The sequence below is a fragment of the Solea senegalensis genome, linkage group LG1 (assembly GCF_019176455.1).
Source record: "Solea senegalensis isolate Sse05_10M linkage group LG1, IFAPA_SoseM_1, whole genome shotgun sequence".
Lineage (NCBI taxonomy): Eukaryota > Metazoa > Chordata > Actinopteri > Pleuronectiformes > Soleidae > Solea > Solea senegalensis.
In genome coordinates this window covers 8,573,300-8,589,714 of record NC_058021.1, presented here as the reverse complement: position 1 = coordinate 8,589,714, position 16,415 = coordinate 8,573,300, and the positions used below count along the sequence as shown (strand labels likewise).

Genomic DNA, 16,415 nt, shown 5'->3' with positions numbered 1-16,415 from the left:
TTATAATCTATGCTCCCCATTGTGAAGTGCCATGTGTTTGCTACAGCTAGTTAATTAACCTAAATGCTGTAACGATCATCAGTGCCCTCGTGTGGACTAATACTATAACAAACATCATATGATCTGAATACAACACTATAAAGAGGCACCAGTGACCTGAGCTGTAGAGAGGATTCACCTGAGGAGGCTGCAAAACAAGTCAAGTACAAACATTAGTGTGTGTTCAACATTCCAGGGCTGTGGAGGTTCTACAACCTACATCCAACCTGAACCACTGTTTCCCCACAATCCTGTCTTCAGCCTTGTTTATAGTAAATACCATAATATAATGTCAGTACGTGCGATTTTAGTTTTTTAGCATTTGGAATAGGATTATACTGAAAAAACCTTTAACTATGCTTGTTATGCGCCAATGACACCAGAACAAATTCCTTGTATGTGCAAATCGTACTTGGCAATAAAGCTCTTCTGATTCTGATTCTGATTCTACTGAACAGATTGTGTTTTTTTTTGTGGTTGTTTTCACATGTATTCAAATCCTGAATCTCCGTTTCGAGTCAAGGCTTATACCAATTCATGGAACGTCGGAGAGCTCTGTCCCAGCTTTGCAGGACGGGCATGTACTCCCGATTCCGGTTGGCAACACCCTCCTTGGGTGCCATTTGAGGCATGAACAAATCATCTGCATGTTGCAGCTTTTTCAGTTCTTCCTGGCTCCTCCAGAAACCTGCAGTTAAAAAGTTCAAAAGAAACAAGAAAACAACATGAACAGAAATGTAGAAATGAGTCATGTATGCAGCCCCAACGCCCCAAGGTGAGTGGTGAGCGCCCTCTTGTTCACAATTTAATTCATTTCCCTGCTTCGTCATTTCTGTGTCTCTGCTTTGTCTTCTAATTAAACTACAACTGCCAATCACAGTGAACTCTCTCACTGACCAACAGCAATGAGATTATATAATAATTCTAATGAATTACAGATGATTGATAACCATGAGTCTATTCTATCAGATGCACAGCTGGTTCGTGGTCAATGACATGACTCCCATTTACTGTCAACTCCACCTGCTTTTGGCCTGTCATGAAACAGTATGTACAAGTGTGTGATTACATTCATTACAGAGTTACCGCAGGGCCAACACAGAGTTGAACAACCATTCATTCTCACATTCACACCTATGGTCAATTTAGTGTCCAATTAACCTCAAAATGAAGAACATGCAAACTCCATGCAGAAAAGCCCTTGTTTGATTACATAAATGTGAATAATTCAACAGAAAACAGGTTACATAACAAACATCAGTGTTTCATTTGCCACTCTGCCACTGTCAACAAGAATAAAAATATGGCTTCTGACTTTAAAAAAATGTCATGGCCAATATTTTTAGAGAACAATAAAGAGTCAACGTAAAAGTAAAGAACTGAAGTATCTTAATGCTTGTCAGACTTAAAACTTCACAAAGCTCTAGTAACTTGAAAAAGCTGCAGTTTTGATGTATTTGACTCAAAAATAAATGAAATTCCAAGCATGGTATTGGTATTCAGTGGCTTTAAGAACATTTTGGGATTAACAAAGCGTAAAGACTTAGGCCTGGGTTCAGTTCACTCTATCCTCTGCACGTAAGACTATTGCAGTCACACAAGCGAACAGCTGAGTCCACAGATTTCTTTTGTTGTCTATGGTGCAGAATGAGAAATACTTGCACACACTGCTTTTCAGATGCTTTGGTGTCATGACTGTCTGCTCAAGACGACGGTTTATTTTGTTTGTGTCTTCCGCTGTCACCATGAAGCAACATAATATCACTGTTGTTTGCTTCTGATGAGCAAAGAGGGCTTGGATGTGGCCCAAGCTGACAGCGCCCTCTGCTGGACAACTTAGTACAATCTGATTTGCTTCTAGGGTGGATATTTTAAACTCATACCTATTTTTAAGGTTCGAGTTTGAACTGTCACCCACTGTACTGTAGGGCTACACAAATTTACCAGGTTCGTGACCTGGTAAAAACAAGGGTCTTTCTGCATGGAGTTTGCATGTTCCCCCCCGTGTGTGTGTGTGTGTGGGATTTCTCCGGGTTCTCTGGTTTGCGCTCACAGTCCAAAAACATGCAGATTTGGGGATTAGACAAATTAGACACTCTAAATTGACCGCAAGTGTGACAGTGTCTCCATATGTGTCACTGTGATGGACTGAACTGTCCAGGATGAACTGCGCCTATCATCCTATGTCAGCTGGGTTTGGCACCAGCAACCCTCATGTGGAGGATAAAGCGTTGGAAGATGAGACTGCACTGTAGAGAGGCATTGTGTGGTCATATTAAATAAGACATGTTTTAATTAAACTCATTTTATTGCTAACATTAATATTTTGAAGATGGATTAGGTTAGAATGACACAAAGTTCTGTGAAAATATATCTAATAATCAAGTGAATTTGGCATGAAATATAACGAAATTAAACTATGCCAAATCATATCTTATCATATTGGAAATCCAATCAAATCTAGTAGTGATACCCAACCCAATATAGAATGATATAAATGTGTATGTGTCTCCACATACCGACTCCAAGCCCGGCGACAAACGCAGCCCCTAAACATGACATCTCACGATGCTGGGGTCTGACTACCTTCCTGCCAAGTAGGTCTGCAGTCAGCTGCATGACAAAGTCATTGGAGGAGACACCACCATCCATCCTGAGAGAGAAAATAAAGAGAGAGAGAGAAAGATAGACATTAAATGCAACAGTATCAACAGAAATATAAAGTAGACATGTAACGATAGCTCAATAAAAATTGAACTGCAGGATCAAGCAGTCCGTTAGATCAAATTTGCTTCAGTTGTCTTCGGTCTACATCCTACGATCACATATTGCTCCGTAAGCTGACTCAGGAGTGAGTTAAAGACGTCTCGATCCTCCAGCAAACCTATAATCACAATGTTACTGTTTGTATTGACTACACTGGCACAGTGGACGAGGAGAAGTGTACCTGATCTTTGTGATGGGAATGCGAGTTTCTCTCAGCATCGTCTCATACAGCTGCTTATTTCTGCAAAGCATGGCAATAATGCAAAATGAATACACTTCAGTTAGCATGGATAAGAATGAATATAATAAAAGGTCCAGTGTGTGACATTTAGTAGGGCTTAGGAAGGCAGATATTAAATACACTACCCATGTTTGTTCAGTAGCCTGAATGGACAAACTAGTTGAAGTTGTTGTGAAAATCGTATGTAAAAGGCCAACACAGTTCAAAACATCTGACCTGAAGGTGACTGACTCCAGTATGGCACGCACCAGATGGCTTTTGGTGGTGGAAGGTTTGAGGCCCATGAGTGAAGCACACGCTTTGGGATCGTTCATTGGAGCCTTTGGATAAATTGAGGGCACAAACATGTCAGGAGTGCACAAAGTATGTCTTCTGCCACTAAGTGAAACTCAAAACAGTAAGCATTTATAAGAACACTGATTTGTATGTGTGCAAATAAGCTGTTAACATGTAAGACACATGCACTTACAAAGGCCAGTTCACAATGGAGGGCAGAGAACAAAAAAGAGACACAAACATGTTACAATGGAAAACAAAAAAAGCACAATGGAAATAATCAATATTCATCTATAGGGCTTAAGATTAAACATTATCTATAGGATTAAACATTTTTGATTAATATCTGGACTTAGCTTTTTTCAATAATAATTGTATTAATTTAACAAAACAATTACGTCACACATTACTAATTAAATAATATTCTTTGGTTGTTGTTGGTCAACCCCAGAGTGACTTTCTACTCTCTTATTTATTCCATGTACTTCAGATCTTCTGACATACCATCATTCTTTAAACAGGACTGGCCTCTCTAAACACTCACTACACAGAAACCCTTAAGCCCCGCCTCTTCACCTCTTGCTCTGTTCATAACTTCCTGCACACTTCCGAGACAGTCAATCATGTGCACTGTTACCACATGCTGCATGATTATTGGCTCCTGGACGCAGATGTACCAACATTTGATATCAAATGGCAACACATTTATGAACTTTGTTTTAAGAGAGTACACTTGTATATACTGTATAAAGATACACACGTTAAGATGTTGTGCTTCTGCACACATACCTGCAGGCCACTGAAGGAAGGCACAAAGCAAACTCCATCAGCGTCACTGACGCTGTACGCCATGGCACTGGTCTCCTGGACGTCAGTGAAGAGCTCTGTGGAAACGCACACAGTCCGTCAGCGACTCACTTATGCAACTTAAACTAATTATTAAGGCTGGCTCGACACTAGTGTTGTAGTCAAGACCACCTAAACTGAGACCAAGTCGAGACCAAGACCACAGTGTATCGAGACCAAGACAAGACCAAGACTTTGAGGGGTGGAGACCGAAACCGATCTCAAGTACTACAACACTACTCGATACCACTTTTTCATGTCTGATAATTATACTAATACCAATATTGGTTCGATATGGTTTGTTTATAAAATTATGCAAATCTGTTTAGCTTTTTTCCACATGATGTTGATGACACATGTCTCCCATTACAGCATGTGCTTGGTGAAGCATTTATATCATATTTTAAGTTTGCAAATTTTGACCAGTATTGGACCAACACCAATTCTGAATATCATATTGGCTCATCCTTGGAAATGATTTATTCAAACATAAATATGTTTAAAGGTATATGAGTAGCTTTTTTGACCTCTGAGGGAGATGGAACAAAACAAAGGTAACATAATATTCTCAGATATATAATGGAAATCTGATGTTCAAAAACACAGCTGACACAGAATAGTGTTCATTCTTGCTTCTGGCCAAATGACAAATGTTAGCTCTTCAGTTTCTGGTTCCCACCCTCCCCTCAGGGAAATATCTGGCTCTTTAGCTGCTTCACTCTCCACTATGTTCACCAGTGGTTGCTCGTTGCTAACTTTGCCTGCCATGCGGTGCTGCTCAGATAATGAGCAGCGGATTTGTCCGGGCTTTCTCACTTAAACCGATCAGACATGCTTGGGGACAGCAGAAGCTGAGACAGACTGTGTGAGAAAACCCTTTTACATCATGGGAACATGTTCTCTAATGAACTGAAGAGCACTTTGTGTCTGTGAGACCCACCCCGTCTACTGTGTTATGTTCCATTACTCAACCAGAGAATGTGTACTGTCAACAACCACTCTCACTACAGTGACCTCTGCATGGTTTCTCTATGGACGGAAAACCGGAGGAGAAAACCCACACACAAAGAGAACATGCAAACTCCACAGAGAAAGGCCCTCAGTTGGAAACCATGACCCAGGTTATTCACTTTGAGATGCAGCTTGCCCTGACTTAAAATAGTATTTTAACAGTGATTTTACCTGTTTCTAAATCTATGGTAGGTGTATATTTACTTACTTTCCTGTTTTGTGCATAGTTTATTCCTCCTACCTCATTATTCACTTTATTTACTCTTACACTCTTGTCACAGGATAATTTGAAGATTTAAATGATATGATAATCTGGATCACACACTGTTTGCACCTACAGATACAGGTCTGGTAAATGGCTCAAGCAGCAGCAGCAGTTTCCGTGACCTGACTATGTGCAGTATGGATAAATCTAGTTCTATCTCCTGTAGAAATGATCTACAGGAGATAGAACTCCTCACTCCAAAAGGTTGTATAATCCAACAACACTGCCAGCTCATTGTGTACACAGCTCACCCAGACTCTGCGCCCATTTGATAGCAGTGCCTGTGTCCGCGGAATTGCCCTCTGCAAGGTACACCACGTCTGGGCCGATCTTCCACCCCACTACAGGATACAGACCTACAGGGAAGAAACACCAGCTGGTAAAGTGACTGTATCAAGAAAATGTGAACGCTATCATTCTAATGTATGTGCTTTACCCGCTATAGATGTATGTGGTTTGCTCCCAGTGTTGATGTCCATGAAGGTGCCTGTTCCCATGGTGATCTTCACATCGCCAACATCAAAACAGCACTCTCCGAACATGGCTGCCTGCTGGTCCGCCATCTGCAACAGAGGGATAGAGGAAATGAAATACGGAAAATCCTTCATGGTCTTAACACAGAAAATGTCAGAAACTCATACAATTTCAAATATGAAATACAGGTATTAGAATTTTTCAATTAAGGAAAGGAAAGTAAAAGTTTAAGATGGCTATGTATCTCTGAAACACTGAACTCTGAAACTTATTTCTTCTTTTATCACATTAACATCTTCAATATTCAGTTTGAATTAAACAAGACACTTGAATGCATGCTTGATTAACTAAATACCTGCAGTGAATAAATATATTTACAACATAATTGTGGTGACAAGCTGGCAGAAGATAACACGTGTGGTGCCAAGTCCTTGACAACTGTCATAGAAAATAACACTTGCTCTTACTTATACTGCTGGTTTTGACATACACGCACACACTTGTACACTACTCATACCTAGTGCATGCCCAATTATCTTCATACACCTGCAGTCTAAGCAATGCTATGCAACGGGAATCAAGGTCATCTTTCCCAGCTGCACAGATAAGCTTAGGACGCGCACACCAACTATAAAGCTACACGAACTTTCTCTTTTCATCACATAAACCACGCTTCAACAATCAACTTGCATCAGACATCTTAAGACAACAACTCACCACTGACATGATAGGAATGGATATTCCGAAGATAGATGGGTCTGTGGAACCAAAGTCATGACTGGTGCATCATGAAGGAGAGAGAGCAGAGACAATGCATTATCTCACACTCACCGTCTACCTTCTGTTACGATTTAATCTACGCTGTGATGCTGTACCTTTACCTTATTAAAGTGTGAAGATGATAGGATGGTTTTGATATTAAATAATCTATGCATAGTCATTTGGAATTGGAAGGAAATTGTTGGCAGACTCACCCCGTATTTTCTACTCTGGGGAAGATAGAGAGAGGCAGAGACAAAAGAGAGCAGAGAACACCACTCCAACACATCTGTAAACAGAAGCCACATTACAGAGGAATGACCAAAAAACACACACGTACTAAACACAGAAAGAAAACATGACAAACAACAGACCTGATAGGAGTCAAATATTCCTGTTGAACTGGCGTTAGAATAATCTGTGGCATGGACGTGACCTAAAACAGACAAGTTGACTATGAAAAAAACTATGCATTAAAAACAACACATTATATATAAAATATACATTTCTTTCAGCAATGTTTCTCACAATAGTTTGCTAAATAGGATTGGAAAAGCTAAGAACATTCTTCAAATTCTGTAAATACCTTATCAAATGTAATCCACTGGACAGATCAAACTGTACAGTTTTCAAAAGAGAGAAATGCCCATAGAGAAATGACTCTCACGTGAGCTCACCTTTTGTAAGTTTGAACAGGAGCCAGGTGTCTATTGTTCCAAAGCAGCAGTTGTCTTCAGCTACTGCTTGAAGAACCTGGAAGAATAGAGAAACACGATGAGACTGAGGGGTGAAAGCACAGTCTAAAGTATCGGTTGTACCGGTTTCATTTGGTTTCAGTTTCATGAAAAGGACATTTGTTTTTTTTTTATACATCATACGTAGGATTTATTCCACTTTTAATTGTGCCAGCTGTCCATTCAAGTCTTCTGATATCGGACAAGACATCTTTATTGTGGCTTTAGCTTTTTGGTGAACGCTCTTTCTGAATTCTGGTGTCACTTCATGTGCTTGCTGAAGTCAGTGTAAATCACAGCTGCTATATGGTCACTCACCTGTTTGTAGTGCGTCAGGGCCCAGACAAGGCGAAAACTAACATGCTGAGTAGAGAAAACAATAAGACTTGCTGCGAGCAACCTCTTCTGTCTGGACAGGAAGTACAGCACCTTCGCTACACCGCGGATTGCCTTTGGTTGTAGGAAGAACAACAGAGAGCCTTCAGGGACAGTACTGCATATTCAAGGCTGTTTTTAAGTCCACTTCTCAAGAAGTATTATTTATTATTTTACTATGTAAGAGATTCACAATTGAGTCAAAGACTCACATTCATAGTGCAGGATCTGTTCCAAGACTTCACCAGGTCTGCAGCTCTCTGGTCCTGCCAGGTGATGAAGTTATGAAAGGGAACACCAGTTTTCCTATTAGAAGAAAGAGAGGAAATAAATTGATCATAAATAATAAATGTGATGAAAGAGAACTAAACAAAGGTTAAAACATGTTTAACTATACATCTTTTAAAGTATAGACTAACTAAAGAAAGCACTCATCACTTAATTTCCCAGTGTTTATACATTCCCTTAGTTAACAATTGTTTATGAAAGATTGGATGACCAACAAAATCAAATAATTTCTTTCTTGGTCCATCCCTATAAAAATGTGTCCTTTCATTTTTCATTATGCTGCTCCAGAACAGACAAAAGTGGCTTAAAACATAGTCTCATTAGCAAATGTTTATGTATGTCTTATGAGATTATTATTGTTTATTTTACTTGTCCCATGTTGTGAAGGTGCCTCGTTGTGTGGAAATGCCAAGGGCCTTTATCTGATGCATGTACACTCCTGCATCTACACACAAACACACACAGAATGCACAGGTTTACAAAAAAGAAACTCACTTGAAGGGAAACCAATGGACACAAAATGTGGATTGGTTCTTTGCCAGCGCCACAAATGATGTGCACACATTCTCAAGAAACGACATTTAACATTGACAGAAAACACAGCAGTAAGTAACAGCGTAAGTAAGTAACACTAGTAATAAGTAACAGCATACTAGCTTGAACAAGCACTTTACAGCATTGTCTTTAATATCCTTGCATTTTGTAACAGGTGTATCACACATAAATAAACATAAAAAGCAACATAAAACACAGCATACATGATATCTGCCTGGTTTATTTGTTATAAAGTAAAAGGAAAGGAGACCAACCTGGAAACTATTTTTACATTACATTACATTACATGTTTGTGCATATATGCAGTTGTACCTTGCACAGCTCCTTTAACCACAGTCACAAACTCATTCCACAGTTCACGAGGGTCCATCTCCACGTGCCCCACCTCTGGATACAAGGGCTTCACCTATGGAGAAGATACACAAACAGGGCGATGATGCATGTGTGTTTGTTTGTTTGGTGTCAGCACTGGAGAAAACAGGGTAAAAAGAGGGAGAAGACCTCTCTGGTGCAAGATCCTCGGATCTGTGTCTCCTTGTCATAGACATGACATCGGACAGATGTTGTACCGACGTCCACTGACAAAATGAAGCGCTCCTTCTTGAAACCGTTCCTCTGACTCCCCATCATAAACAAGTGCGTCCCAGTCTAACCCTCAGATCCGCAGGTGCACTTCTGTCATTGTCAGCTCATGTCTGTCCCGTTTAAAGCCCGGCGGAACCTTATCTGCTCATCTGACGTGTTGGTGAGGCTGTAACTTGACCTTCGGACCAGTTCCACCTCCACATCCACCTGTCAACACCAAGCCCGAGCTGAACTTAAGTTTCTTCTGCCCCACAGTACCAGAGTTGAGTGACTGTAAAACACAGCGGGCCTCCGTGTGGTTTCAAAGTGACAACATTCGAAACACTGCTAAATCCATGTTTTGAATCTGAATCTAGTGTTTGAAATCTGCATTTGAGGTTTGTTGTTCAAATTTAAAGTGCAATACAAATAAAATCTATTATTATCAAGTCTTCGAGGTTTAAATCTGAAAAACAAAGCGGAAGTGGTGGTCGAATTTACGTTTAGCTAACGGCTACTTGGCTAACAAACAGAAAATAAAAGTAAAGCCCGGAACTAGTCATCCTTGCTTTCTGTCTTTCAAAATCGCTCACTACTATTTCGCTTTTTTTAAAGTCTTTGTCGTGGATTCCGCCCATGGATAGTGTAATTCCGATGAGACGTTCTTCTTCGTTATTGTTTTACGTCGGGTTGCAACCTGCTTTACGGCGCTTTACCGCCACCTACTGTGCTTGAGTGGGGACATGCCTTGGACACTGGATTAAAGTAGTGCCATTACGGGACTTTTAAGTAGTAGTTATATATACTCTTAGATATATGTTTCCTAAACACAACCTAGTCTGTCCTGGTCAGAATTTATAAACGTTTTACTTTTATTACATCTCAAAGTTGAGAACGTTTCAATTGAAAAGTGCGGATATGGGATTTTTAACTTAAAAATTCTCAAAAACTGTACAGTACAAATGTCTGATGTCTAGTACACTAGAAGATATCAATGTGCTGAACACAACTTTTTCATTCTTAGTCAGAACTCTCTTTTTGTACAGTTGCTTTTAGTGGCTTTTTTTTTTTACCATAAAAGCCTTTGTAAAGCAGGTGTTAACTACAGATAAACAAGTGTCAACTTGAACATAGTTTGAAAGTACGTAAGTTAGTATCACTTTAACGGTGGCTCTGTTCAGATCATATCAGCGAGGGCAGTGTGACAGTGAACATGTGTGCAAACTGAAACAGAGGAAACTAATAATGTGACCTGTGCAAATGACTCCTGTGCAAATGGGCCCATTTGTCAATAGTTGTTTTATATTGATATGTTGTGGCATCTCTCCTGCCAAGAGTTGCAGGGTTGGGGTTAATTTGACATGACATGACTATGTTGTTGTTGTTGTTGTTGTTGTTGTTTATGTCTTTACATTGCCTTAACCAGAGGTTATTGAGATGTTTGAGGCCCCTTAAACACATTCAACACAACACTGAAATAAACAGATAACACCTAATTATATTTTATAATTGTTTCAGTCACCTCTGAATAATACTCACAAATGATCATGCTCCCACATTTATCAATATAAATTGCACATGGCCATAACTGAGCAGCCATGTGTTGTTTTTATACAGTGACACATTTTGTTTTATAAAAATGTGAATAACCAATTACATAATGAAGTTTTTATTTCGCTTATTCCCAAAAGCAATACAAAATACAAAATGATTTTGTCCTTTTCGGCACCGGTAGAAGTACGCCCATGCGCGACTGAAAAATGAGCATGGTGATGTTTGTAGCCGAGTGAGCACGCGTGTATTCATCGGTACCGACTCGACTTGGCAACCTGACCTCCTGATTGTGCCCTTTTGAACGCACAGTATGGCAAAGAAACACGTGAGTATTGTGTTACATGACATTTATATTAATCAAGCCGCAACGTTTATTGAGTTAATATTAGTCTAAAGCTTTACTCTTTTGAGCTGAAGACTAACTTGCTAACAGTTACGTTAGCTGGTTGTCGTCATTTCCGGGGACAGATTTGCCACATAAAAACAGTGTTTTAACTTGTTAAGTGATTTATTTTCGTGTAGCTAGTAACAAAACATAACACTGTTTACTGTTACTAATGCATTTGTTTATTTCAGGCTCCAACACGTAGTAAAAGAAAAGTTGTCACTGATGACGCTGCAGAAGAACCTGGCACTGGCAAGTCCATTCTTTGAAATTATATAAGATATGCATTGAACATGATGGGCAGGTGGCAATAACTTCAAAAATATTAACTATTGGATAAACGTTATTTTCTTTTCAGAAGGACGGATTGAGATGGACTGTTTAAGTGAACAAGTGATGGAAGAGGATACTGCCATTGAGAGTGCAGAGATAAAAGAAGAGGAAAAGAACCTGGATGAACAAGGTATTGCAAACACAACGTGTCTAATGTCTGACTGAATATCTGTAGAATTTCAGTACTAAATCTGTGTGTTTTAGATTCTCAGATGGACTGTGTCATTGAAGTAAAAGGAAGCATACCTACTGTAACCGTGTCCTGGGCAAAGACAGATGCTGATTCAGAAAGAGTCAGTCCAAATGATCAGAGTGGTAAGTCACTGCTGGATGTCGTCATATTTTCTTTAAACTAACAAATGCATAACTTGTTGTTGGGGGAAAAAAGAGTTGCATCAAAGAGCAGTGAGACTTTAAGCTTTATTGCAACGCTCCAAAGTATTTGTCTATGTACGATCAAGTTGCTGGTATTGTGTTGGCCTTTATATATTTAAACGTGTTGTTACAAAAAATGAAGCCCTCATTGGTCATTTTTAAAGTGATACTCCACTCAAAAATGAGGAGTTAGCAAATGCTGTAAAATTGGAGGTTTTTCGTTGTTCTTATAACTACTTCAAAAAAATGTTTTTTTCAGGAGAACAAACTTTATCAGCATCCTCAGTTGATGACATTGGATGCATGGACAAAACTCCCGTTGAAATATCGGAGATAACGACGGAAGACACAAAAGAAAAACAAGGTAATGCAACTATTGCACACATTGAAATCACATCCATGTTAAATGTAACATGGACAAAGAAGCTAAAGGGAGGAGCTGTCATATTAGACCAGAAAACAATTGAAGCGAACAGCTGATTGTTAAAGGGATGGATTTCTGATTGTGGCAGGAAAAGCTCTCTAGAATTTGAGACTCTTGAAGTGTATTCAAATTCAGTGTGCCATGACTTTCAATGTTATACTAAAACATCCTGCACACTGCCAGGAACTAGAAGTCTGTCTGTTTAGTTCGTATTAATGACGTAACCAAATAACCAACATGTTTTACATGTCATTTAGCAGACACTTTTTCTCTTTGTTGCAGTAATTGGGAAACGGAAGGCGGACGTTGACGTCAAGACTTGCCCATCAAAGAAAACAAAGCTCATCAATGACGGTGTGAACCCAAAATAAAACCTGTTATGTTCATTTTAAAATAATTTTCATGTAAATGGTCCATGGGTTTGTCCTCACACATTGATTTTCTGTTTGCTTGTAGGTTATTGTCTGTTTGTCGGCAACCTGAACAACTCGAAAAAGTACAATGAGGTCAAAGATTCATTAGCAAGTTACTTCATGGCACAAAGTCTTCTGTTTCAAGACATCAGATTAGACCGGTCAAAGTAAGTATCTTTGTTTTCTTTTTCAGCAGTAAATGTAATGACTGGTGAAATTGTAATAGTTTCTACATGAAGTTATAATCGGTGTTCTGCTGTCATAGAAAGCATGCATATGTTGATTTGGCCTCGGAGCTGGACTTGACTAAGGGCTTGACCTTAAATGGAGAGAGCGTCCTTGATAAACCAATGAAGATCGCTAAAGCAAAGGTCAAAAATGTGGACCAGGTGAAGGAGAAAACTCCACAGGAGAAAAAAGGTGACTCTTCTGATTGTTTGGTAACACATCAAGTCAAATCATATGCTCTGGGGATGCAGTGTATTATTAAGTCATGTAATGTTAGACATTTGGTCTAATCTGTGGATTCTTCTGTCTGTAGCGGCCAAAAATGCTAGATGTTTGTTCTTGAAGAATCTCCCATACAGTGCAAAAAAAGAAGACATTATGAAAATCTTTAAAAAAGCCACTAACGTGAGGTTTCCTGGCCGAGTAGAAGGTCCAAGCCATGGGTGAGCATTTTAAACACAACGGTGTCAAATGAGCAAAACTTACATTGTTATTTGTAATGCACATTAAAGTGTTGCTTCTATTCAACAGCATTGCTTTCGTGGAGTTTAAAGATGAATTCACTGCTAAGAAAATGTGGAAGCATAAACAAGGAGCCAAGTTCCAAGGCCGGGATTTAATTGTAGACTTTGTAGGCGAAAGAACTGACATTGAAGCCATCAAAACTAACGACAAACCCCAGAAAAATGGTAAAAACTTTTCAGAAATTTACTGTTGCTATTCATTTTTTATTTTTTTTATCAAGAAATTTCAGTTTACCTCTAGTAAACCTTCTTCTTTCCCACAGCTGCAGCTCCTCCAAACAACATCTTATTTGTCAGCAACTTGTCTTGCAGTGTGAAAGAAAAATCCCTCAACAAAATCTTTCAAAAAGCTGCTAAAATCAGAATGCCTCAAAGCCAAGGCAAACCGAAAGGGTAAATATATACTGGCCACTGACTTATTTTCATTTTTCAAAGTATTTGATTGTTCTTAAACATCTGTAATTCTCTGCAGGTTCGCTTTTGTTGAGTTTGCTTCTGTGGCAGATGCTGAAAATGCATTGCAATCGAACAAAAACGTAAAGATTCACAAAAGGGCAATCAGAGTACAGTTCTTTGAAGAGAGAGAAAAGCCACAGAAGGCAAAAGGTTGGTGATGATTCCTGTTACATTATTCATGGATGATTTCAGTTGTCTCATAATCTGCTTGATCAAGTCAAGTTACCAATGCCAAAACATCAATTAACAGTGTTTCTAAAGACAGTTTGAGTCATAAGTACAGTGATACCATACTTGTGTTTTCTTTTTTCTTTTCAGTTGATGTAAATACTCTAATACTCTCGAGGCTTTCAGAGAAGACGACTGCAGAGACTCTCAAATGTGCATTTGAAGGAGCCTGCAGTGCAAGGGTCGCCGTAGATAAAGAGACAGGGGTTTCAAAGAAGTGGGTGGCATGAAGTTAATTTATGTATTTACGCAGATTCCTGAAAGTCTCCTTCACATTGTCTGGATTATTTTTCTCAGGTTTGGTTTTGTGGTGTTTGAGAGTGAAGAGCATTGCAAAGCTGCCAGGAAAGCCATGGAGGACTGTGAGATAGATGGCAGTAAAGTGACTGTGGGGTATGCTAGAGCCAAGCCTGAAAAGAGTCATCACCATGGTGCCGGAGGAGGCATGGCAGGGCATCGTGGTGGTCAGCATGCTGGTCAAGGGGCTGGCAAAGGTGTAAACAGCAGTAGAAGGGGTAAGACTGACTTGTTGCTTTATCAAAAAGGAATTAAATCTGAATTTCTATATTAAAGGGACGGTTCAGGTATGCTTGTACAAGGTAATGACTAGTGGGAAAAAAACACTCCATCCTCTACAGCACCACAGATTTTGTCTAAATGAAACTTTGTTTTTTGTGCAGGTAAAAAACGGGGAGCTGGTTTAAAGCAGGATGCAGCCAAAGAAGTGAAAAATAAAGTCTAACTTTGTTTGCATTGTGAAAACCTTAAGTGTACACGTGTGCAAGATTGTTGGTCTTATTTGACTGTATGTCCTGTGGAATCTTTGTCCTTTTTATTTTACATTTTAGCTCTAAATAATTCATGTCATAACTGTTATAGACAGTGTTTTCAACACTGTGCAGGTGTGTAATGAGATGATTAAGATTTAATCCCTGTCATTTTCTAAAGTAAAGAAACTAATTTGAAAATGTCATCAGGTGTATATTTGTTTTTTTTGCATGTTCATGTTCAATTCATGAATGTATTATTTCAAGAATAATACATTCATGAAATCCTTATGTCTCTGTATGTAATCCCATACTCATGTTGAGTTCAGGGCACTGTGGGGTTCCTATCATCACTTCCAGGACACCTTCTTCTTTATGCTGAAGAAGATGGTGCTTAATGAGCCGTGGCTTTGTTGTCACTGTCCTGCTGCAGAATACTCTGATTTGGGGCCAATCAGATGTAACCCTGATGGTTTTGTATGGTGCATTGGCGTGCCCTGAAGCAGTGTTTACCAACCCTGGTCCTCAGGGAACACTGCCCTGCATGTTTTAGATGTTGCCCTGCTCCAACACACCATGATTCAAAATGGTCAGCTCGTCATCAAGCTCTGCAGAAGCCTGATAACGAGTTGTTCATTTGAATCAGGTGTGTTGGAGCAGGGCAACATCTAAAACATGCAGGGCAGTGCACGACCAGGCTTGGGAAACACGGCCCTAATGGACAAAAATCCAACATAAAACATGCTAAAGTACCCTCTAAACATGAGGAAGTGCCCTACTGGCTGCCATTCATTTGTGGCCTCTAAAGCGAAATATAAATTAAAAAATTTAAATGAGCCTTTCAACCTTTCGAGTGGAGAAAGGAGATGCCATGTCCTATAAGATGCCTTTGCAACTTTGTTTCCTATGGGTGCCCTTCCAAATCAGAAAAGGCTTCTATTATGAAGTTGCCTATTGTCCCTACTTGACAGAGACCTTAAGAGTAAATGTTATTCAGTGCAGTATGGAAAATGTCCATTTCTGTGATAAAATTAATTAAAAAATGTAAGGAGGTCCATATGAAATTCCCCAGTGCTGAAGCGCACGCATGGTGCACAGTAGGAGCCCTTCCAAATGTCTGCGCGCACCACTGGTATGTCAGAAATGTATCCGTTTGCATTTTTCAGCATTAACTATCTCAGTGTTAATCCTGACTAAATTCCCAACTTAATTTGCAGAAATGCAGCCCAAAACTTGTACCAGAACCTCCACCATCCTGCACTGCTGCCATTGTCATTGTTGTATCACTCTCCAGCCGTTTGGTGAACAAACTGTCTTCTGCCACAATCAGATATTTAACATTTTGACTAATCAGTCCAGGGCACCTGCTTCAATCTTTCTGCACCCCAGTTCTTATGTTTTTTTTTTTACAAAGTCCAGTCGCTTGGCCTTGTTTCCACGTTGGCAATATGGCCCTGATTTTGTGCAAGTGTGCTGTTAATATTTGGGTGGTCACACCAAATATTGATTTGAATCAAAATACATGCACATTTCAA

At 39.5% G+C, this 16,415-nt stretch overlaps 2 protein-coding genes across 2 annotated transcripts; one reads left to right on the top strand and one right to left on the bottom strand.

Moving 5' to 3' along the window:
* Positions 1–487: 487 nt before the first annotated feature.
* Positions 488–9,872, bottom strand: gk5 (glycerol kinase 5). Its single transcript, XM_044038165.1, has 16 exons — positions 9,131–9,872; positions 8,942–9,035; positions 8,444–8,519; positions 7,999–8,092; positions 7,730–7,861; positions 7,355–7,430; positions 7,052–7,113; positions 6,893–6,966; positions 6,636–6,696; positions 5,881–6,007; positions 5,696–5,800; positions 4,112–4,206; positions 3,263–3,366; positions 2,987–3,046; positions 2,559–2,692; positions 488–727 (listed from the first exon to the last, which is right to left on the bottom strand). Exons 1-16 carry the CDS (start codon positions 9,257–9,259, stop codon positions 558–560), a joined length of 1,593 nt encoding a protein of 530 aa, XP_043894100.1. The 5' UTR covers positions 9,260–9,872; the 3' UTR covers positions 488–557.
* Positions 9,873–10,942: 1,070 nt separating this feature from the next.
* LOC122777129 (nucleolin-like) lies at positions 10,943–15,086 on the top strand. The gene is made up of 15 exons (XM_044038144.1): positions 10,943–11,072; positions 11,324–11,384; positions 11,491–11,595; positions 11,670–11,780; positions 12,100–12,204; positions 12,547–12,618; positions 12,721–12,844; positions 12,943–13,097; positions 13,219–13,348; positions 13,437–13,594; positions 13,693–13,822; positions 13,902–14,035; positions 14,204–14,330; positions 14,411–14,628; positions 14,794–15,086. The coding sequence occupies exons 1-15, from the start codon at positions 11,058–11,060 to the stop codon at positions 14,853–14,855; spliced, it is 1,707 nt and encodes a 568-aa protein (XP_043894079.1). The 5' UTR covers positions 10,943–11,057; the 3' UTR covers positions 14,856–15,086.
* The last annotated feature ends 1,329 nt before the right edge of the window (positions 15,087–16,415 follow it).

What these genes read in the sequence shown, in the direction of transcription:
- gk5 (XM_044038165.1), bottom strand. Translation starts at nt 9,259, where the DNA reads ATGATGGGGAGTCAGAGGAACGGTTTCAAGAAGGAGCGCTTCATTTTG. An exon ending in CCATTCCTATCATGTCAGTG is followed by an intron (nt 6,008 to 6,635) that starts GTGAGTTGTTGT and finishes CCTCTGTTGCAG; the next exon opens with ATGGCGGACCAGCAGGCAGC. An exon ending in CTGGAGTCAGTCACCTTCAG is followed by an intron (nt 3,047 to 3,262) that starts GTCAGATGTTTT and finishes CATGCTTTGCAG; the next exon opens with AAATAAGCAGCTGTATGAGA.
- LOC122777129 (XM_044038144.1), top strand. An exon ending in CAGTCCAAATGATCAGAGTG is followed by an intron (nt 11,781 to 12,099) that starts GTAAGTCACTGC and finishes TGTTTTTTTCAG; the next exon opens with GAGAACAAACTTTATCAGCA. An exon ending in CGACAAACCCCAGAAAAATG is followed by an intron (nt 13,595 to 13,692) that starts GTAAAAACTTTT and finishes TCTTTCCCACAG; the next exon opens with CTGCAGCTCCTCCAAACAAC.